At 59.2% G+C, this 20510-nt stretch overlaps 2 protein-coding genes across 3 annotated transcripts; one reads left to right on the top strand and one right to left on the bottom strand.

The window, feature by feature from the left end:
- The first annotated feature begins 6 nt into the window (after positions 1-6).
- On the top strand, positions 7-12036 carry PITPNM1 (phosphatidylinositol transfer protein, membrane associated 1). The gene is made up of 23 exons (XM_015569020.1): positions 7-152; positions 1549-1763; positions 1849-1970; positions 2183-2407; positions 3794-4120; positions 4208-4303; positions 4396-4503; positions 5184-5245; positions 5337-5587; positions 5904-6093; positions 6182-6289; positions 6535-6692; positions 6769-6980; positions 7444-7614; positions 8118-8282; positions 8447-8595; positions 8709-8819; positions 9170-9286; positions 9611-9759; positions 9844-9993; positions 10070-10253; positions 10547-10675; positions 11524-12036. The coding sequence occupies exons 1-23, from the start codon at positions 75-77 to the stop codon at positions 11788-11790; spliced, it is 3744 nt and encodes a 1247-aa protein (XP_015424506.1). The 5' UTR covers positions 7-74; the 3' UTR covers positions 11791-12036.
- A 605-nt stretch (positions 12037-12641) lies between these two features.
- On the bottom strand, positions 12642-18492 carry AIP (aryl hydrocarbon receptor interacting protein). Of its 2 annotated transcripts, XM_006771500.2 has the most exons (6): positions 18269-18492; positions 15693-15872; positions 14062-14250; positions 13491-13667; positions 13250-13391; positions 12642-12947 (listed from the first exon to the last, which is right to left on the bottom strand). In XM_006771500.2, exons 1-6 carry the CDS (start codon positions 18365-18367, stop codon positions 12742-12744), a joined length of 993 nt encoding a protein of 330 aa, XP_006771563.1. In that variant the 5' UTR covers positions 18368-18492; the 3' UTR covers positions 12642-12741. The 2 variants fall into 2 exon arrangements, with proteins under 2 accessions (XP_006771563.1, XP_006771564.1); XM_006771501.2 differs by lacking the exon at positions 15693-15872 and having other exon boundaries at positions 18269-18483.
- Positions 18493-20510: the final 2018 nt, after the last annotated feature.

Here is a 20510-nt window from a genome sequence, read left to right on the forward strand (position 1 = left end):
CCGCACTGACTGCCGCGCCGTGCCCTGAGCCAGGCGGAGCGGAGGCCGCGCGCATCCCGCGGAGCGCTTTCAGGATGCTCATCAAGGAGTACCACATCCTGCTGCCCATGAGCCTGGACGAGTACCAGGTGGCCCAGCTCTACATGATCCTGGTGAGAGCGAGGGAAGCGGGGGACCGAGGGGGCCCTACTTCCTGCAGGAGCATGCAGGCCGCACCTGGGACAGGAGGCTGGGGCTCAGCCCCACCTGCTCCGGGCCTGGGAAGGGCTGAGGCCAGAGGAGAAGAGAGAGGTCCCCTTCAGCTGCAGGGGGAGATCGTAAGGGCTGTGGGGGGAAAGGCAGAAGGGCCTAGCGTGGCTCCCCATCCCCCCAGTGCCCGGCCCATGTATGATCTCCTTTAATCCTCCTCAGAATCTGTAATCCTGTAGGGGTAGGGAGTACTGGGGAGGCAAGAGTGAGAGGCAGGGAGTGGGAGGGGGTCCCCAGAGTCCGCAGGATCCTGGCAAAGCCCTGGTCAGGGAGATGGGATGAGGATGGGATGGGATGAGGCACCAAAACTGAAACACAGGGGCAGGCAAGGACCCCGGAGGATAAGCAAGGGAGGTCTGGGCTAAGAGGAAGGGCGTAGGGGCCTGGCTTGGGCTGTGAGAAAAATGGGCCCGGCAGGCTCTCAGAGAGGGGAGAGGGCTGGTCCAGGCCCTCAGGCAGGCCTGTTCCAGACGTGTTTCAGGATCGGTCTTCAGGGTCATGAGGGCCAGGATCCAGCCTCGGAGTGGCGTGGGCCAAGTCTGGGCTCCAGAGCTATAAAAGGGCAGGATCCGAGTGCTCTCCAGCTAGGAGGGGTGTGGCAGGAGCTGGTGTGGGGTCCACAGAGGGAGGGGACCAGGGTCAGGTCCTCAGAGTGGTAGGGCCCCCTTTTACTCTCCTCAGCTCTTCAGCCCACCCACCCCGGCCTCCTTGCTGCCCCTGGAGCGCGGGCACCGTGCTCCCGCCTCAGGGGCCTGCACTGGCTCCCCTCTGCCTTGCATACTTCCTCCCACCCCACGTCCACTCAGCGCCTCCCACCCCTCCTTGAAGTCATGTTCAGATGTTTCTCCCGAGGCCTTCTCTGCCCATCTATGGAAATAGCAACCCTTATCTCAACCCCCCTTACCCTAATCTATGCTCTCTTTTCCCCATAGCACTTTATCTCCAACATACCATATAATTTGCTTTTTCTGTGTCTGTCTGCCTCCATTAGAACGTAAGTTCCACGAGGGCAGGGGTCTTTATTCTGTTCAGCATATCCTGACTAATATAACCCTAAACAAGGCCTGGCCTGAAGCAGACACTCAATAGATACTTGAATGACTGAATGAGGGCTGGGTTGCAGATCCCCCAGAACCCGTGGGGGACTGGACAGCAGCTGTGATCCTGATCCCAGGAGCAGCAGGGGGCCAGGGTAGGGTCACAGGGTGTTGGAAAGACTAGGACTAGCACCCCAGGGGCCCAAGGAAAGCTGGGATCCCAGGAGCTGAGCTCCACATTCTGCTCTGTCCTGGACTGCAGAAAAAGAGCCGGGAGGAGTCAAGCGGTGAGGGCAGTGGCGTGGAGATCCTGGCCAACAGGCCCTACACAGATGGGCCCGGTGGCAGTGGGCAGTACACACACAAGGTGTACCACGTGGGCTCCCACATCCCAGGCTGGTTCCGGGCGCTGCTGCCCAAGGCCGCCCTGCAGGTGGAGGAAGAATCCTGGAACGCTTATCCCTACACCCGGACCCGGTGAGTGGGCGGGACAGGCCTGGGGCCACAAGGGGAAGAGCCCTGGTGGGCACAGCAGTGACCCTCGCTCCTAACCTCTGCCCAGGTATACCTGCCCCTTTGTGGAGAAATTCTCCATTGAAATAGAGACCTATTATCTGCCTGATGGGGGCCAGCAACCAAATGTCTTTAACCTGAGCGGGGCTGAGAGGAGACAGCGCATCCTGGGTGAGGCCTGAAGCCAGTGGCGGGGGGCGGCATGGGGGGCTGGGGACCCTCTCAGGCTATCTGACGCCTCGATGGGTAGCTTCTGACAATTCCCAGGCTCTCTCGGGCCGTGGCTTCCTGTCTTCAAAAGGATGTCCTCCCGATCCGGAGGCAGAGGGGGTGGCAGGGGCTGGAAGGGGCTGGCGAGCTCAGTGCTGCTGGAACCCCCTCAGACACCATCGACATCGTGCGGGACGCAGTGGCCCCCGGAGAGTACAAAGCAGAAGAGGACCCCCGGCTGTACCGCTCCGTGAAGACGGGCCGAGGCCCGCTGGCTGATGACTGGGCACACAAGGCGGCTCAGATGGGGCCCCTCATGTGCGCCTACAAGCTGTGCAAGGTCGAGTTCCGATACTGGGGCATGCAGGCCAAGATTGAGCAGTTCATCCACGATGTCGGTGAGCACCGCGCTGCGGGAGGTTCCATTTACCCAGCAGGCACCAGCCCAGCGCCTGAGCCAGGATGCTCATGGGACACAGCGCAAAGCCATCATTCCCACTTGATATGGCGAGCGCTGAGGCAGAGGGGAGCAGCACAGCCTGGCCAGGGTCGGGGCAGACTAGCCTTAAGGTACAGTAAGAGTCAGGAGGGCAAGAAGCTGGCGACACGGTCTCCAGTCAAAGATTCGAAACCGTTCTGTGCATCAGGTGAGACTTAGGGACCTTCAGGAGGGTCGCCAACCCCAACCGGCAACGTGCTGAAGTGCAGGCTCAGACTGACTCTGATGCCACTCCCAGGGCTCCTCCCAGCCCCAGCTCCCAGAGGCCCATCCTCTGGCCATGATATCCAGGAGCCCCTGTTTCACACTACCCTAAACCCAACCCCATGGCTCCTGCAGCTCACCCCTGCCCCACCTCCCAGGTCTGAGGGTGGGCCAGCCACAGTTAGAAGGAGCTCTGGCCTGGATGGGGGTGTCCAGGGGCCTGGGTTCACATGCAGGCTCTTATGGACGCCCTATCTAGCCACTTCCCCTCTCTGCACCGGAACTTTCCCTTCTGTAAATGGGGCGAGATTGGGCCAGATGTTAAAAGCCAATGTTGGTCACAACATGCAAGATCTCCTTTAACACACACAACACCCCTCAAGGTAAGGACTATTATTCCCATTTACAGATGAGGAAATTTAGCTCAGAGAGTAATACAGGCTCCTTGTCTTACATTTGGAAAAATATCTAAGGCACAAATAAGAAAACAAAATCACTCACATACAACCACTATTAAGATTCAGATATATCCCCTTCCAGAGGTTTGTTATTATAATTCAACCACTATTGCTGTATTTCCTAGATATTGAGGTTTTAAACTTTATCCCCCTGCTTAAGATGAAAATATCCCAGATTGAGTATCATCTTTCCTTTCAGCCTTCTTTAAGTGCCAACACTTCCATTAACTATTAACACCTTCATTAACCATCAACAATTTCATTAGGCTGTTAATGCCTTAATTGTTCACTCCTCTGAACAAATCCGTGGAAAGCCAGATGAAAGAGCGAAACGAGCATTGGTTCCAGCTTCCTGTGGTGTGGGGGTGCGGCCAGTGCTCAGAGTTGGGGGGCCCAGAGGGATGGAAGAGGTAGTGGGCAAGGAAGGAGGCAGGGCAGGAAGGCAAATGTCCCAGTTTCCACTCCCATCCCCTGGGTAGCACGCGCCCCGCCCTACCCTGTGGCTCTGGGGAGGTGATGTGCCCAGGGGAGCCTTTAACCAACCTTGAAGGCTAAGCATGTGGACGCCGTGGCAGGGGACTTGGGGCGGGGAGGGCATTGTTCTGATGCCCGGGCACCTACAGGTCTTCGTCGGGTGATGCTGCGCGCCCACCGCCAGGCCTGGTGCTGGCAGGACGAGTGGACAGATCTGAGCATGGCCGACATCCGGGCACTGGAGGAGGAGACAGCCCGCATGCTGGCTCAGCGCATGGCCAAGTGCAACATGGACAGTGCGGGGCCTGAGGCCCAGCCCTCTGGGAAGCCATGCCCTGAGGCCCAGGGCGGGGCCAGCCATGCGGGTACCCCCGATGGGCCTGAGGTGCCCCTGGGCCCCGACGCCTCACCAGATGCCAGCTTCGGCAAGCAGTGGTCCTCATCTTCCCGTTCCTCCTACTCGTCCCAGCATGGAGGTGAGGCTGCAGCACAGGGATGGGAGGGAGCCACCGGCAGGCTGATGCCCAGGCTGATGCCCGGCTGATGCTGACGTGGTCCTGCAGGGGGCGTGTCTCCTCAGAGCTTGTCTGAGTGGCGCATGCAGAACATTGCCCGGGACTCTGAGAACAGCTCTGAAGACGAGTTCTTTGATGCCCACGGTCAGCATTGTGGGCTCTGGTGGAGGCGGGTGTGTTCCTGAGAAAGGTCTCCCACCCATGACACAAAGGTCTGCCACCCCTTGTCCCTTCAGAAGGCTTCTCGGACAGCGACGAGGTCTTCCCCAAGGAGATGACCAAGTGGAACTCCAATGACTTCATCGACGCCTTCGCCTCCCCGACAGAGGCCGAGGGGGCGCCAGGTACAGGTCCTGGATCGGGCTGCTAGCACCCCACATGCAGTGGGGACTCGAAAGACAAGTCGGTCCTAATTTAGCGGGGCCCTAAAGTGAATGTCAGTCCGGAGAGGGTGCTCATTCAGTACTCAGACGGATAGCGGGTGGGTAATGGGTGGACGGAGGGATGGCTGGACTGTACTCCAGGTTCAGACGCAGCACAAAGAATGGAGCGATTCATTTGGAGGCAGGAGGACTTCACACGGGAGCTGGGGTCTCAGCCGGGTTTTGAAGGATGGGACCCGCTCCGTCCAACAGAACTTTCTGTGTTGATGGACAGGTTCTAGCCACTAGGCACACGTGGTTATCAAGCACTTGACATGTGACCGAGGAGCTGAAGTCTGAGTTGTATTTTAATTCACTTCGATGTAAATGGGCACAGCAGGGTAGCGGCTACCATTTTGGACAGGGCAGAGTTAGAAGGAACTTTCCAAGCAAACAGGCATTGTGGGAAGAGGCATCCCAGCGGGCAGAAGAGCGGCACAGGAATGTGAAATGACCTGGGACAGTCGAGGGAGAGGTCAGAGGAAGGTGGGGGCTGGGCGTGCCACTCAGGCAGACAGCAGAGCAGGGGGCTCTGAAGTGTCAGGTGAAGGGACCCCCACAGGCCCCTCGGTCTCCTTCACTGGCTGTCCCCTGTCCTACAGACCCCGGAGCCGAGGCTGCCAAAGACATGAGGGACAGGGCCCGAGCACCCAGGGACTCCGAGGTAATTATGCCCAGCCACCTGTGTCTCAGTGCTGCCCATCCCCCTGCCAGGCCGCTGTTCTGACACCCCTGGTACCCGCTGTGCCCCGTAGGGCCTAGACGGAGCTGGGGAGCTGGGGCCCGAGGCCTGTGCGGTCCACGCCCTCTTCCTCATCCTGCACAGCGGCAGCATCCTGGACTCCGGCCCTGGAGATGCCAACTCCAAGCAGGCGGACGTGCAGACACTGAACCTGGCCTTCGAGGCCATCACCCGCATCCACTTCCCGGAGGCCCTGGGCCATGTGGCCCTGCGCCTGGTGCCCTGCCCACCCATCTGTGCTGCTGCCTATGCCCTTGTCTCCAAGTACTGGTCAGGGGTGGGAGGGCGGGGGGTAGACAGGGTCCCCAAGCTGCAGAGATCCACCTGGGGGTTCCAGGGACCGAGAAGACCCCATGGGGGGAGGGGGAGGAGGCCGGGAAGCCAGACATCTTGGCCAGTCAGCCTCAGAGCTGCGCCTCAGTTTCTAGTCAATGGCTTCATCCCAGAGGCCTCTGGGGTGCTGACGCCGCCCACAAAGGCCCCCAGCGCTAGCACCTGCCAGCAGGCCAGGGGGACTCGGAGGGGGGCAGTGAGGGGGCTGCAGACCCCCAGCCACCCACCACACCTCCTGTTCCTCCAGCCTGAGTCCCTACAGCCATGATGGCGACAGCCTGTCCCGCTCTCAGGACCACATTCCGCTGGCCGCCCTGCCGCTGTTGGCCACGTCATCCTCCCGATACCAGAGCGCTGTGGCCACTGTCATCGCCCGGACCAACCAGGCCTATGCCGCCTTCCTGAGCTCAGCTGAGGGCGCTGGCTTCTGCGGGCAGGTCAGGAGCTGGGACGTTCCCGGGAGCTCGCTGGGGGGGGTCGCCATCGCCGGTCCGGCCCTCCTGATGGTGCCACCCGCTCATCCAGGTGGTGCTGATCGGAGACGCTGTGGGCGGGATCCTGGGCTTTGACGCCCTCTGTCACAGCGCCTGCGCGGGCACGGGGAGCCGGGGCAGCAGCCGCCGAGGGAGCATGGTCAGTGTGGCGCACCCTGCTCCTCAGGAGGGCGGTGTCCCTCCATCTCTAGGGCTCTGTCCCCTTAACATGACCTCTGTGCCCTGCGTCGTGTCCTCTGCTGCCTCGCTCTGTCCCCTCCAAGGCTCTGCCCGCCCACTTGCTTTGACTCCCTGCCCAGCATCCAGGCCTCTCTCCTCACTTCCAAATAAGTAGAAACCACATCGTCTCGTTCCTAAGGATTTGCGGTCCCCTGTTCCTTTTAGAACAATGAGCTGCTCTCCCCGGAAATCGGCCCAGTAAAGGACCCCCTGGCAGATGGGATGGAGGGGCTGGGCCGGAGCAGCCCAGAACCCTCGGCCCTGCCCGCCCAGCGCACCCCCAGCGACGTGGCCAGTCCTGAACCCGAGGGCTCCCAGAACAGGTGCCCTTCCTGCCCCCTCCCCACCGGGGTCGGTGCTGGGCTGTGAGACAGCAGCACTGAGCAGCCTCCCCCACAGCCTGCAGGTGGCCCCCACCGCTGCCTCCTCCTCGGGCGAGCCCCCCCGGCGGGCAAGCACAGCCTCCTGTCCACCCACTGCCACCTCGGAGGCTCCTGAGGGCTCCCTCAGCGCTGCCCGCCTGGACTTCAAGGTCTCCGGCTTCTTTCTCTTCGGCTCCCCGCTGGGCCTGGTGCTGGCTCTGCGCAAGACAGTGATGCCTGCCCTGGAGGGTGAGCCCTAAGTTTGGGGTGGGGGCCGCACCCCGTCCTTCATCTGCCCCTCCCCCGGGTCCTCCAAACCATCTCACCTGAGACGCAGGAGTTATTGCCACCCCGCACTACGCCAATGAGATATCCTGGCTAGAGAAGGGGAGCCTGTGGCCCAGAAAGGAGGGGCTCGCCCATGCCAAGCTTCCCACAGTGCACTGGGAAGAACTCACACCCACAAATGCCCGGGGTGTGAGAAGAGGTCCAACAAGCATGGGAACCACTTCATCCTGAACCACCTCAGCAAAGCGAAGGCTCTGACATATTCTTAGCCAAGAGACCTGTCTCACCAAGCAGGACCCTGGTGACTTCCCAGGGAGTGTAGTTTGGGAAGAGCTGGCTTAGGGTCACACAGCATGTCAGGGTGCTGCTGCCCACCCCGATACCTCCCAGGTGAACTCCTCCCACTCTGTCTCCTGGATTCCAGTGGCCCAGATGCGCCCAGCCTGTGAGCAGATCTACAACCTCTTCCACGCGGCTGACCCCTGCGCCTGCCGTCTTGAGCCCCTGCTGGCCCCCAAGTTCCAGGCCATCGCCCCACTGGCCATACCCCGCTACCAGAAGTTCCCTCTGGGAGATGGCACGTCCCTGCTGCTGGGTATGCCCCCCTTCAAGATAAAGGGGGGTAGGAGGAGGGCCCCAACAGGGAGGAGGATGGCCCCCATTGCCCTGGGAGACATGAGGTAGTTCCCACGTCACTGGCAACCTCTCACCGAGCCCTACCCCAGCCCCTGGGAATTGTGCAGACCCTCTGATACTCTGTGCCCATGGTGGTGACTGGACTAGAGCAGCCACCAGTGGACGGGGAGGGTCCTGCGGTGTGTGTGGGGGTGCTATGTGTCCATCGGTTCTCACATGTACATGGGTGCATTTGGCCCCATGAGACAGGCGGGCCTGCATTGGGATGGTGGTGACAGGCATTCCGGCAAGAATGCAGCAGGCTGTGGGTGAGCTGAGAGGTGAGAATGCCCGCTAGCAGATGTGGAGCAGTTCGGCCTCAGCCATGACCTGGCCAGGAGGCTGGCAGGAAAGATGGCGGAAGTGTGGGGGGTGAGCTGCCCTGGAGCCCTTCCTGCGGCTGAGGTGCCCCTCCTCCCCCAGCTGACGCTCTGCAGACCCACTCGGGCCTCTTTCTGGAGGAGCTGGAGATGTTGGTGCCCTCAACGCCCACCTCTACCAGCGGTGCCTTCTGGAAGGGCAGTGAGTTAGGCACCGAGCCACAGGCCCAGCCGGCGGCCCCCAGCACCACCAGTGAGGTGGTTAAGAGTAAGTCAGCCAGCCAAATGCCCCTGCCCCCAGCATCCGGTCTGCCCCCTCCCCTCCAGCACCCAGGCTTGGAGGAAAGCAGGGAGGGAAGAGCACCCAGAGGCCAGGCAGGTGGGCACAGGGTGGGAGGCCACCTTGACTCACTGCCCACCGTGGCTGTGCAGTCCTGGAGCGATGGTGGGGGACCAAGCGGATTGACTACTCACTCTACTGCCCCGAGGCGCTCACGGCCTTCCCCACCGTCACGCTGCCCCACCTCTTCCACGCCAGCTACTGGGAGTCCGCAGATGTGGTAGCCTTCATCCTGCGCCAGGTGGGCCCGGGGATATGGACTGGGGATGGGAACCGGACAAGAATGGGGCCTGCGGACTGGGGGAGGGGCAGCCCCAGAACCCCGTTCAGGTGACCTAGCCTGGTCCTGTGCAGGTGATCGAGAAGGAGCAGCCACAGCTGGCCGAGTGCGAGGAGCCGTCCATCTACAGCCCGGCCTTTCCCAGGGAGAAGTGGCAGCGCAAACGCACACAAGTCAAGATCCGAGTAGGTGCACGGCCCTTCCAGCCCTCAGAAGCGAGGCCCCGCCCCCTGGCCGCTGGATCCCCGCCCACGTGGCCTTCCGGTCCAGCCCGAGCCCCGTAGGGGCCTGGCCCCACCTAATCATATCTTGGTCTCTTCCCCTTCCCCCAGCAAGTTAGGTCTCTGATGGGCACTTACCTGCCCCAGCTCATCCTCTACATCTGATCATGTCACAGTCCACTCACACAGGCACTCCTGACCTCCGGGCCTCCTCCCGCCCCTGCCCCTGCCTCCCTGTCTGGGTGCCTGTCTCTCTCTGCTTCCTCTGCCTCCCCACCATCTGGCTGCCAGCTCATGTCCTCTCCTCCCAACAGAATGTCACTTCCAACCACCGGGCGAACGACACAGTGGTGTGCGAGGGCCGCCCCCAGGTGCTGAACGGGCGCTTCATGTACGGGCCCTTGGATGTGGTCACGCTCACTGGAGAGAAGGTCAGGACACAGCGGCCTTGGGCCCGCCCCCATCAGCTGACCACACCCCCAAGTGGGTGCTCCCCTCCCGCCTCCTGTGTCTTTATTGTCACTGCACACACACACACACACACACACACACACACACACACACCTCCCCGAGGCCCCATCCACCCCTAATGACAAGCCCACCTGCCCACACACACACACACACACACACACACACCCACCTCCCCGAGGCCCCATCCACCCCTAATGACAAGCCCACCTCTGCCCTCCTCCATTCAAAGTCATGTGGCGCCCAAGGTCTCCCCGCCATGGACGCTCACCCCCTCTCACCGCCAGGTGGACGTCTACGTCATGACACAGCCACTGTCCGGCAAGTGGATCCACTTTGGCACGGAGGTCACCAACAGCTCTGGCCGCCTCACCTTCCCGGTGCCCCCTGAGCGTGCGCTGGGCATCGGCGTCTACCCAGTTCGAATGATGGTCAGGTGAGCGCGGGGCAGGCCACCCCTCTGCAGGGTGGGACTCCGCCCACCTCACCACCACCTGCTCACCCCGCCTGTGGACCGCAGGGGCGACCACACCTATGCCGAGTGCTGCCTGACGGTGGTGGCCCGCGGCACGGAGGCCGTGGTCTTCAGCATAGACGGCTCCTTCACTGCCAGCGTCTCCATCATGGGCAGTGACCCCAAGGTGCGCGCCGGCGCTGTGGACGTGGTCAGGTAGGAGCGCCCCGGACTCACCCTGGAGACCGGCCCCCACCCTGGCCCCTGGAGCTCACTGCCACCCCACCCGCAGGCACTGGCAGGACGCGGGCTACCTGATTGTTTACGTGACGGGCCGGCCTGATATGCAGAAGCACCGTGTGGTGGCCTGGCTGGCACAGCACAACTTCCCCCACGGCGTCGTCTCCTTCTGCGATGGCCTCACCCACGACCCGCTGCGCCAGAAAGCGACGTTTCTGCAGAGCCTGGTGCAGGAGGTGCGGCCGTGGGAAGGGACCCGCCTCTGCCCTCAGCCCATCTCCTCTGCCCTCAGCCCATCTCTGGGACCTTAACTGTCCTATGGTTCTGCCCTCTCGTGTTCCAAGGGGCCCCTAGCCTTAGAGCCAACTAGGGTGCCTCCCCGGGGGGCTGGGTGACGTAGGACTCTATGCCCCACCTCTATCCAACTAGCTTGACTCCCTGAAATATCTGACCCAAGGAAGCCCACCAGACCCCACCCCCAGACTCATGCCCTGTCCCAGGGGTGGCTGACTGGCCTCACCCGCTGCAGGTGGAGCTGAACATCGTGGCCGGCTATGGGTCCCCCAAAGATGTGGCCGTATACGCGGCCCTGGGCCTGCCCCCCAGCCAGACCTACATCGTGGGCCGCGCTGTGCGGAAGCTGCAAGCACAGTGCCAGGTAAGGGCCAAGTGAGGGTGGGGACTGGGAGCCTGGGTTTCCAGTCATAGGTCCACCTGTGCTAAGGGCCTGAGGGGGCGGCTATGGGGAGGGTGGCTGGCCTCAGGGGACCTGGCTCCTCCTAAGACAGGGGTCAAGAGCAACTTGGAGCTGCTGGGCAGACCAGTATTGGTAACTCAGGCTGGAGTGCTGACTCCATTTCACACGGCCCTGGGCATGGGCCTGGACCTTTCTCTCTTTTTTGTCATTTTATTTATTTATTACATAATTCTTTATTGTTGAAAATATATTACATATGTCCACTAACTCCCTCCAGCTCACCCCTGCCCCCCACCCCGGGCCTTCACCACCCTACTGTCTGTTCAGTTTATTTTGTTACTTAGATTCCACATATGAGTGAGATCATGTGATACTTGTCTTTCTCTGAGTTATGTCACTCAGCATGATACCCTCCAGCCTGGACCTTTCTAAGCCCCAATTCCTGTCTGTAAAATGGAAACGATAAAATGGCCCTGACCTTGACAGCTATCATGAAGATCATGTGATTTACTGCACATCAACATGCACAGGGCTGGGCACAAAAACGTGCTTGCTAAACGTCAGCTGCTATTGTTAACCCCCCACAAAGAATCGCCCTTTACAGATGAGGAAGCTGAGTCTAGGGGGGCAGAGCCAGGAGGAAGGCAGGTGCCTGCTCCCAGCCTGCGGTTCCTCTCTGCTGGGAGAAGACGCGGGTCAGCTCTGCCGGGCCCAGAACGCGGCCAGCACAGACCAGGAGCCTGGAGCGGACGGAGGGCGGTGTGTGGGCCTGAGACCACCCCCCTCACCCTGCCCACCTCTGCCCACAGTTCCTGTCGGACGGCTACGTGGCCCACCTGGGCCAACTGGAGGCCGGCTCCCACCCGCACGCCCCCACGGGACCCTCGAGGGCCACCCTGGCCAAGAGCAGCTATGGCGGGGCCGCCCCTGTGGACTTCCTCCGCAAGCAGAGCCAGCTGCTTCGCTCCAGGGGTCCCAGCCAGGCGGAGCGTGAGGGCCCAGGGACACCACCCACCACCCTGACCCGGGGCAAGGGCCGAAGCATCAGCCTCAAGTTGGACTGCGGTGAGGCCTAAACTGTGGCTGGGCCTGGGTTATTTATTCACACATTCAGGGGCCCAGCTGACCAGGTGTGGGAGGCCGGGGGCGCAGACCTCTGGCCTGGCCTCCCAGCTCCACACCCTGCATCTCTGCCTGCCCCTCAGTGTGACTTCCCTTTCATGTGGGAGGACCCAGACCAGGGGCCGAGTGGGGGAGGGAGCGGCAAGACCCAGAGGCTTTCCAGCGTGTAAACCCATGACAATAAACACACCTACGTCCCACCCGATGGCCCACTTGCCTGGTCTCAGGGGAGCCAAGCCCACAATTTCCAGTTCGATGGGGACACTGCTTGGCAGAGGGGGCCAGGATGAATCCGGAATCGTACCGCAGTCAGAGACGGGGCCCTTCCCGGACCCCGAAGGCCTCAGGGAAGGCTGTCTTCACCTCTACCCAAGCAAGGTCTTTTCCAGAGTTGGCCCACCTGGCCCCCCCCACCTGGGCCAGCCCTTCGGTCCATAGGGCCACCCTCAGTCCGGACTTGGCTTCTCACTGAAACCTCTGCCTCCAGAAGCTGTGACCGGGGGACCCTTGGCTCAGAGGCCGGAGGGGCAGGGAGACCACCTCACTCAAGCACAAACTATCTCCCCCTTAAGACTGAAGGCGCCGGGCACCCCAGCTCTGGCAGCAAGAAATGCTTCCTTTGTGGCAGATCTAAGATCATCCTCTTTTCTGTCAGGGACACTGAGGCCCAGAGAGATCTCAGAGCTGGTGAATCGGGTGCTGGGATTAGAACCCTGATTCTTTGCCCCCCAATACCATCCAAGTACCAGAAAATGTGGGGCGATGGCTCCCACCTCTCCCAGTGAGTGAGCTCGGCAGGCCCAGAGAGAGATAAATAAGGCTTTTATGTACAGAGAAGCATGATATCGTGGGGCAGGTGGGCTGGCAGTGGCAACGGTGAGCTGGGCAGGGCGAGCAGGGCCCTGTCAGTGGGAGAAGATACCCCGGAAGCGGGCCTTGTCCTCTTCGTCCTTCTGCCGGATCCGTGCCTCCAGGGCCCGAAGCTCCTTGCTCACAATGGGTGCCAGGGCGGGGTCCAGCTCCAGCACCTTGGCAAAGTCAGCCTGGGCCTCCTGGGCATTCCACACGGCGGCGTGCGCCTTGCCCCGCTTGAAGTAGGCCTTAACGTTGTCTGCAGGGGGTGGCAGCAGGCAGCAGGCATGCAAGGCATGAGGGGGACCAGCTAGCTGCCCAGGATGCCTTCTGCACCATGGGGTCCATCATGGGACAGGGCCTCCCATTCCCCACTCATCCTCATTGGCACAATGAGGCCCACGGCCCTGTTGGTGGGGGATAGCTGACCGAGTCGGGGAGTTCAGAATGGGGGTGACGGCAAAGGCTCAGTCTTTGCACCCCAGTGCCCAGCGGTGCTAGGGAGGAGGAGGCCGCTCGTCTGACCCCTGCCCTCCCGGCAGCCCAGTGCCCACTGCTCACCATCGTACTTGTTGAGGATGGAGGAGCAGTGGTCCAGCACTTCGTAGTACTCTTGGGCCACCAGCTTGCACTGACAGTAGTTGAGCAGCAGCGGTGTGATCTGCTGATCCAGCTCGATCCAGTCCGGGGACCCAGGCTGTTCCTGGGGGCATGGGGGCAGGGAGAGGGACACGGATGGTGAGACCCGGGCCCCGGCTCCACCTCAGACCCCCATCCACCTGCCGCAGCCTCAGGGCAGCACCTTCATCTGCAGGTTCTTGAGGCAGGCGATGGCGTCGTAGTACTTGGCCGCGGCCTCCTTCACGTGACCCTCGCGGTACAGCCGGTTGCCCTCCTGGTGGATGACCGGCACCGCCTTGGCCTTCTCCTCATCCGTCATGGCCCACGGGTCCTGCTGGTATGTGCCAGGGCCCTCCACCTGCCGGAGTGTGGGCCAGGTCAAGGGGAGCCCCAGGGCACCACAGCTGCTCGGCCTCCAGACAATGGATACCAAGACCACAATCGCTAGTTCCTTCACTGACCACCCAACAGACATTTATGTAGCATCTCCTACGTGCCCAGCGCTGTGCCAGCTTCTAGAGACAGACAGTGAATGAGACGGTGAAGATCCCTGCCCCCACAGAGACTGAGGGGAAGGAGGGGCCCCGAGAGGGAGCCCCATGGGGACAGTCAGGCGTCCACAAGGTGTTCTGGTACCTGCCCTGCCTTAACCCCAGCCTATCCACGGAGCCCTGGGCAGGCAGGCAGGGCCGGAGCCCACTCCGAGGCTGGGCAGTGCAGCTCGTGGCGCCTGAGCCTTGGCGGCCGCTCACCTTAAGCATCTCGATGTCAAAGACGAGAGGCTGGGGGTTCTGCTGCAGGGTGTCCAGGTCGGCATGGCCCAGGGAGCTGTGCTCATGCATCTGGGCGATGCCGCAGCAGTGCCGCTGGCCCTCCAGGGGGTCCCTGCCGGCCGCGATGTTGCGCAAACTCTTGGCCACCAGTGGATACAGGACCACATGCTGCAGGAGGACGGGTGGGCAGCAGGGGCTCTGTCACTGTGGCCCAGGGCGCCCAGCCCCTTGCCCATCACCACCCGAGAAAGAACACTGAGAACTAGGGCGGGGCCACAACTGGTTCAGCCACACTCTGCTAAAACGCAGGCGGGCTTTCCCCTGGGGACTCCGGCCTCCCTCATCCTGGGAGTCCATTATTGGGGTCCCTTTGCTTTTCCTCCTGCCCTCCCCCTCCCCCATTCAGAGCCTATCTCAGAGCTGAGTTCAGGGCAGCAACTTCACAACCCACAGGGGAGACCCTTAGCCGTAGGGCACCCAGTTTTCACCTTTCACCTTTCACTAGGAACGGCTGCTGGGGTGGTGGGAATAAGACTATCCCACCCTGTGCCTGGCCAGTGTGGCTCAGGGGTTGAGCTTGGACCTATGAACGGGGAAGTCACAGTTTGATTCCAATGCAGGGAGCATGCCGGGGGCATGTAAAAGGCAGCCGATCGACGATTCTCTCTCATCATTGATGTTTCTATCTGTCTCTGCCTCTCCCTCTCTTTCTGAAATCAAATCAAATATATACATATACTACCCCACTCCAGGCTAACCAGCTCTCCTCACCGGCCCTGCGGTCTCATACAGCCAATAGACACTCCTGAGTCTTGGGCCTGGGCTGGACCATGCTGGGCATTTTATATTTTTAAGAGAGAGAGGGGAAGGAGAGGGGGAGGAAGAGAAACATCGATTGTCTGCCTCCTACATGCTGCCCACCAGGAATCAAGCCCTCAAACTGGGCATGTGCCCTGACCAGGAATCAAACCAGTGTGCTAGACGACGCCCAACCGAGAGACACACCGACCAGGGCCACGCTGGGCATTTTGAAATGGGAGGAAAACAAGCCCTCCCCCTGCCCTGAAGTCGCTGAGACCCAGGCAGAGGACCAGATCCTGGCCATCCAAGGCAAGTTGGGTTGGGGGACCCCAAGGAGGGGTTCAAGCCAACTACCAGTAGTCAGGGAGGGCTTCCTGGGCCCCAAACCAAGCCAATCACCCCCACTGTCAACCCATCTCCCGTGTGGGTATAGGCCCAGAGGAATGCTTACCTCTGGGAGTGGTGACCCAGGAATTTACTGTGAGGTAGGAGGGAGAATTTTGGCAAAAAAGAAGATGGAAAGGAAGGGAGGGGAGAGGGAGGGGGGGCTGGCAGGGGCCAGACCCTATAGGGCCAAGTGAGCACCAGGAACCAGAGAGACCTGAAGCAAGAAACTGAGTGGGTCCTTTGCATTTGAGAACCAGTCTCCTGGCTATGGTCTGGCTAATGGAGAGGAGGCAGTGCCCTCTTGGTGCTGCAGTGCCCAGGGGGAGGTGGTGGTGACCTAGCCAGGGTAGAGCCTGGCACGGGGAGTAGGGATGGCCGGACAGACATGCAGGCACTGCAGGCAGAGGTAAGACTCCAGGCACCTTGACGTCGCAGTGGAACTGGGCGATCTCCCCCTCGCGCATGGTGCTCACGATGGTCTCCCACACGGGCAACTTGAACTTCTTGCCAATGATGAGCTCCATGGGCTTGCCACGCACACGGCTGTCATCCAGCACAGTGCCCTCCTCGTCGCTGTGCAGAGTCCGGTAGTGGAATGTGGCCTGCAGGCCATGAGGGGTCAGGCAAGGGCAGAAACCCTCACCCAGCCCCGAGAACAAAGCCGGCTCCCAGCCTGCAGATGGCATGAGGGACAGGGCTTGCCCAGGGGTCACCACCTGACCTGTACCCACCACCCAAGTGAGGAAAGTGAGTCAGAGAGAGGGCAGTAAGGGGCTCAAGTCCCATGGCTGGTGGGTGGATGGCCTGGGATGGGAGCCCAGCAGCCTGGCTCCAACAAATAGTTCCGGGCACTTACTATGTACCTGAGCTCTGTGCCAGACACAGCAGAGAACAACAAGTCCCTGCCCCCATGCAGCTCACGTGGACTGTCTCTATAGGAAAGAGAAGGGCCTCAAACAAACACTGTGCTGTGTACGGTGGAGGTAGTGCTATGGATCAGAAAACACACAGCAGCAGGTACGGCCGGGGGCGTTTATATGGGATGGGGAAGGCAACCTTTAAGCAGAGATCTAAAGGGAGCAGGGAGAAGCAAGCCAGGTAATTGCGGGGGTAGAAGGCGGTGTTAACTTTCTAGGCCAAAAGAAGAGCAGCAGGGACACATATGGTGAGTTCAAGAAGCAGCAGGGTGTCTGTGGCAGAAGCAGAGTGATTGCAGGGGAGGGGTGTACCATGGAGTCACGGGGTCAGCAGGGGTAGACGCCCCAGGGCCTGTAGGCTGTGTGTGGCGAGGGCGTTGCTTTTCACTCTGAGACGGAAGCCACTCAGTGGATCCAAGCAGAGGAGGGATGTGATGTGATGTGATGTGTGTCCTGCTGCTGCTGAGATGAGAGCAGGTCGTAGAGGGGCGAGGGCAGAAGCAGGAAGGCGAGTTAGGAGGTTACTGCAATAACCTGGGGGCGGGGGGACCCTGGCGGCCTGGACCAGAGTGGCGATGGGAGAAGTGGTAAGACCTTGGGTATATTTTGAGGTTTTGCTGTAGGATGAGAGAGAACAAGAGGAGCCATGCATGGTTTTTGGCCTGAGCAACCGGAAGGCTAGAGGTGCCCTTAACCAAGATGGGGAAGGCATGGGTGGAGCGGGTTAAGTCTGAGTGGCCAACCAGATATGCAGGTGGAGATGGTGAGTAGGGAACTAGGTATCAAGTTTAAGGGAGAGGTAAAGACTAGAGATACACATTTGGGGGTAGTCCAGGCATGGAGAATTTAAGAGATGAGCCTGGATGAGGTCATGTGGGGGTGAGGGCAGAGAGAAGAGGTCTGAAGACCCAACCCTCAACAGGCTGTGGTTCGAGGAGCCCACACTCTTCACCGCGCCGTGCTGCTTCTCTGAACTCCGTTTCCACATCAGTAAGATGAAGTCACCAATAGCACTTATCCCACAATGTGGAAATGAAATAAACTTGTAAAAGCATTCAGCAAGGTGCTTATCGAGTGAGCATAAACCAGTGCTGATGCTTGGTCACTTAATATCTCCGGTCCCTGTTCTTTCAGTGTCACTGTCCACACATCTTTACTGTCTTTACAATGTTCTCTCCTCTGGTGTCTGTTCCATCCAAAAGCTCCCTTGCCAGGGCCCTCTTCAAGGCCACCAACGCCATGGGGACATGCAGCCACACCCACCCTCCTTCTCTAATCTGGGCAAGGATCCCACTTAATATAAATCAGTTCCCTCTGTTCTCACAGCACTCACACGGGGCCAGACTAGGATTCGCCCTTCCCTCAATATACCTGTCCTGCATGACCGCTCTGCTGGGCACAGAGACTACCCCAGGGAAGTTCCATACTTTACAGACAAGTGGCATCCGGGAAAGATTGTTGGGGGGCGGGGAGCAGGGGGGGAGGCAGGAGAAGCCTTATTGTACAGAGGAGGAAGGTAGGAGGCTCTACTTCCCAGCCTTTATCTGCCCAAACAATGCAAGGTAGACCAATCAGAAAGCTGCCAAAGGGTTCTGACCTGGCAGACCTGACCTCTGGGCCTGTTCTCTGGAACCTCAGTTTTCCCACCTGAACAATGGGTGCTGGTCTATGGTAAGTGTTTTAAGAACACCCTTCATCTATAAAAGATCTGAAGCCTTGCAACCCAGAGGCCCCGGGGGGCCCCTCCCCAGTCCAGGGTCGCTCCCAGATCCAGGTATCCAGCTCAGGTTCTTCTCCAGCGCTGGGTCCAAGAAGCAAGCACTTAGGTCAAACTCCCCCAACCTGCCAGTCCGCCTCCCGGGCCAGTACAGCCACCCAGCCAAGGCAGGGGGCGGGGCAGACTCATCCAAATTCATCCCCGACTTAAATTCAGACCAATCAGCGTCGAGTTCTGCATGTGAGCGGGAGGGTGGGTCACCGGCCGCTGTTCTATAGGCATGCGCAACCTCTCGCCTAAGGCCTCCTCCCGCCTCGCATGCGCGCCGCCCAGAGGGGTTAAGGGGACGGGGTAAGACACGAACCTTGGTTCCATCCTTAAAGTCAGGGAGTTCTCCTCGGCCCTCCTGTATCACACGCTTTTGGATCCCGTCCTCCCGGAGCCTTGCGATGACATCCGCCATCCTCCTTACCCGCTGCTCTCTTTCGGTAACTTCCGGATTCGCTCGGCAGCTTCCGGACCTGCTTCGGCAACTGCTGGCGCTTCGGTAACTTCCGAGGTGCCGCCATTTTGGCTGAGGGCAGACGCCGAAAAGGGAATGAACGTGGAAACGGAAGGTGATTGGTTCTCTGCGTGGAGGCTGAGCGCGCAGGTCTGAGCAGGGGCGGGGCCTGAGGCTGCCGGGAGGGAGGGGCGTGAACTGAAGCCTGTCGGGAAGGCGGGGCCGGGGGCTGCGGGGCAGGGCGGGACGTCTCTACAAACTGGTCCTTGAATTGCTTCGACTGCGGCCCGCCCCCTTGGCCTTTGCCATTCGGTTTAAAGTTGTACACACAGTGTAACAGCATTTCAGACCCAAGGAGAGGAGAATAGGTCAGGGTCGGAGGAGCCCGCTGCAAGGCCAGTCCGCCAAAACTATTTTTGTGTATTCCCTTCTGGCTTTTTCTTTTTGCGTATCTAGCACAATAATCGCGACTTTAAATCCTGATTTTTTTTTTCCTCCTTCAAAAATAAAAAGCAAAACCAGGAGTAAGAAGGGAAGGAGGGTTTTGGTGTCTCTGTGGGAACAGTAAGCCCCCCAAGATACTGAGAAAGTGCCACGTAGGGTTGTTGGTGGTGGGGGTGTCATTGAGTCCACGGTGTCTGGCACAGAGTGGATGCCCAATAAATATAAGGTAAGACATGAAGTGATAGAAGTCAGGCACTTTGGGACTAAAACAAGGATTCCCTCCCCGGAAACCAGCTGTGGACATCAGCTGTAAGAGTCTTCTACTCCCTCTTCTGGGGTTGTCAACGTAAGAAACGTTCAAACCTATAGAGAATTTTTATTAATTTATTTGAGCCAAACTGAGACAGTTGCCAAGAAGCAAAATCTCAACGGAGTGAGAAAATGCTCCCAAAATGGCAGTTTTACCACTTGTTCTATACATCAAAATCAAAGGGGAAGACTAGTGAGGCAGGGGCGGCAGGAGAAAGCAGAGCAGGGAAACCTCTGGGATTGAATAAAAAGTAAAAAAAAAAAAAAAAAAAAAAAAAAATAGACACATTTCCTCTACATTGGTGGGCACAGGATAGTTTAGCAGTGGTTCTCAACCTTCCTAATGCTGCGACCCTTTCATACAGTCCCTCATGTTGTGGTGACCCCCAACCATAACATTATTTCCGTGGCTACTTCATAACTGTCATGTTGCTACTGTTATGAATCGTCATGTAAATATCTGATATGCAGGATGTATTTAGGCGGCCCCTGTGAAAGGGTCGTTCGACCCCCAAAGGGTCGCGACCCACAGGTTGAGAACCGCTGACACAGGCACCAATAACAATAAGGAGAGGATGTGTGGGCTAGTTAGAAAGCTTTAATTTCAGACCATCCTATAGGGTTACTTTTAGTTTCTGAGCTTGTGAGGTCACCAGGAAGGCCGCCCTGAGCTTGTCCAGTTTAGTATGTGCCCCTTCTTCGTCCACAAGGGTTGGGTCATCGGTCAGAGGAATGCCTTGGGACGTGTGCACTGTCTACACACCCATCATCATAACTGCGAGGGATTGTCAGGCCCCTGTGACCCGGGTGCCACGCGCCTCAGATACTTACCTGGTTCATTTCCCACAAGAAGTCCCCTGAGGCAGTTGGGCCTCTGACATGAAGGCAACATGCTTTGTTTGTTTGTTTGTTTCCTTTTTTTTAAACCAACACAGGAATTTTTGTGTGTGTGTGTGTGTTTGTTTTTTGTCTAAACTTTTACATATGTCTCCTTTTCCCCCAGTTGACCCCTTGCCCCAGCCATTCCCACCCCAGGCAAGCCCCCACCGCTGCTGCAGTGTCTGTGCCTGTTGGTGATGCTAATATGCATGCATACAAGTCCTCTCTAACTGCCCCCCACCTCCCCTGTCATTTGTCTCTGGATCTGTATTTGTTCATCAAATTATGTTGATCATTATATCCCACATATGAAAATCACTATAAAAATGACATTAAGATATCCAACACTGGCAGTTTTCATTTTTCTTTCTGAAGATGTTGACACAAGAACTCTTGGTGAAGGCCTTTCTAATTTACCAAAATTAGCGTTGGTGGTCAAAGTTTTTCTTTGTAATTTGATTTGCCTCACCTA

This window comes from Myotis davidii, unplaced genomic scaffold (genome assembly GCF_000327345.1).
Source record: "Myotis davidii unplaced genomic scaffold, ASM32734v1 scaffold425, whole genome shotgun sequence".
In the NCBI taxonomy this organism is placed as follows: domain Eukaryota; kingdom Metazoa; phylum Chordata; class Mammalia; order Chiroptera; family Vespertilionidae; genus Myotis; species Myotis davidii.

What these genes read in the sequence shown, in the direction of transcription:
- AIP (XM_006771500.2), bottom strand. Translation starts at nt 18,367, where the DNA reads ATGGCGGATGTCATCGCAAGGCTCCGGGAGGACGGGATCCAAAAGCGT. An exon ending in AGTTCCACTGCGACGTCAAG is followed by an intron (nt 14,251 to 15,692) that starts GTGCCTGGAGTC and finishes GTCCTCCTGCAG; the next exon opens with CATGTGGTCCTGTATCCACT. An exon ending in TTGACATCGAGATGCTTAAG is followed by an intron (nt 13,668 to 14,061) that starts GTGAGCGGCCGC and finishes ACACTCCGGCAG; the next exon opens with GTGGAGGGCCCTGGCACATA.
- PITPNM1 (XM_015569020.1), top strand. Translation starts at nt 75, where the DNA reads ATGCTCATCAAGGAGTACCACATCCTGCTGCCCATGAGCCTGGACGAG. An exon ending in GCAGCCGCCGAGGGAGCATG is followed by an intron (nt 6,290 to 6,534) that starts GTCAGTGTGGCG and finishes TGTTCCTTTTAG; the next exon opens with AACAATGAGCTGCTCTCCCC. An exon ending in TGGCACGTCCCTGCTGCTGG is followed by an intron (nt 7,615 to 8,117) that starts GTATGCCCCCCT and finishes CTCCTCCCCCAG; the next exon opens with CTGACGCTCTGCAGACCCAC.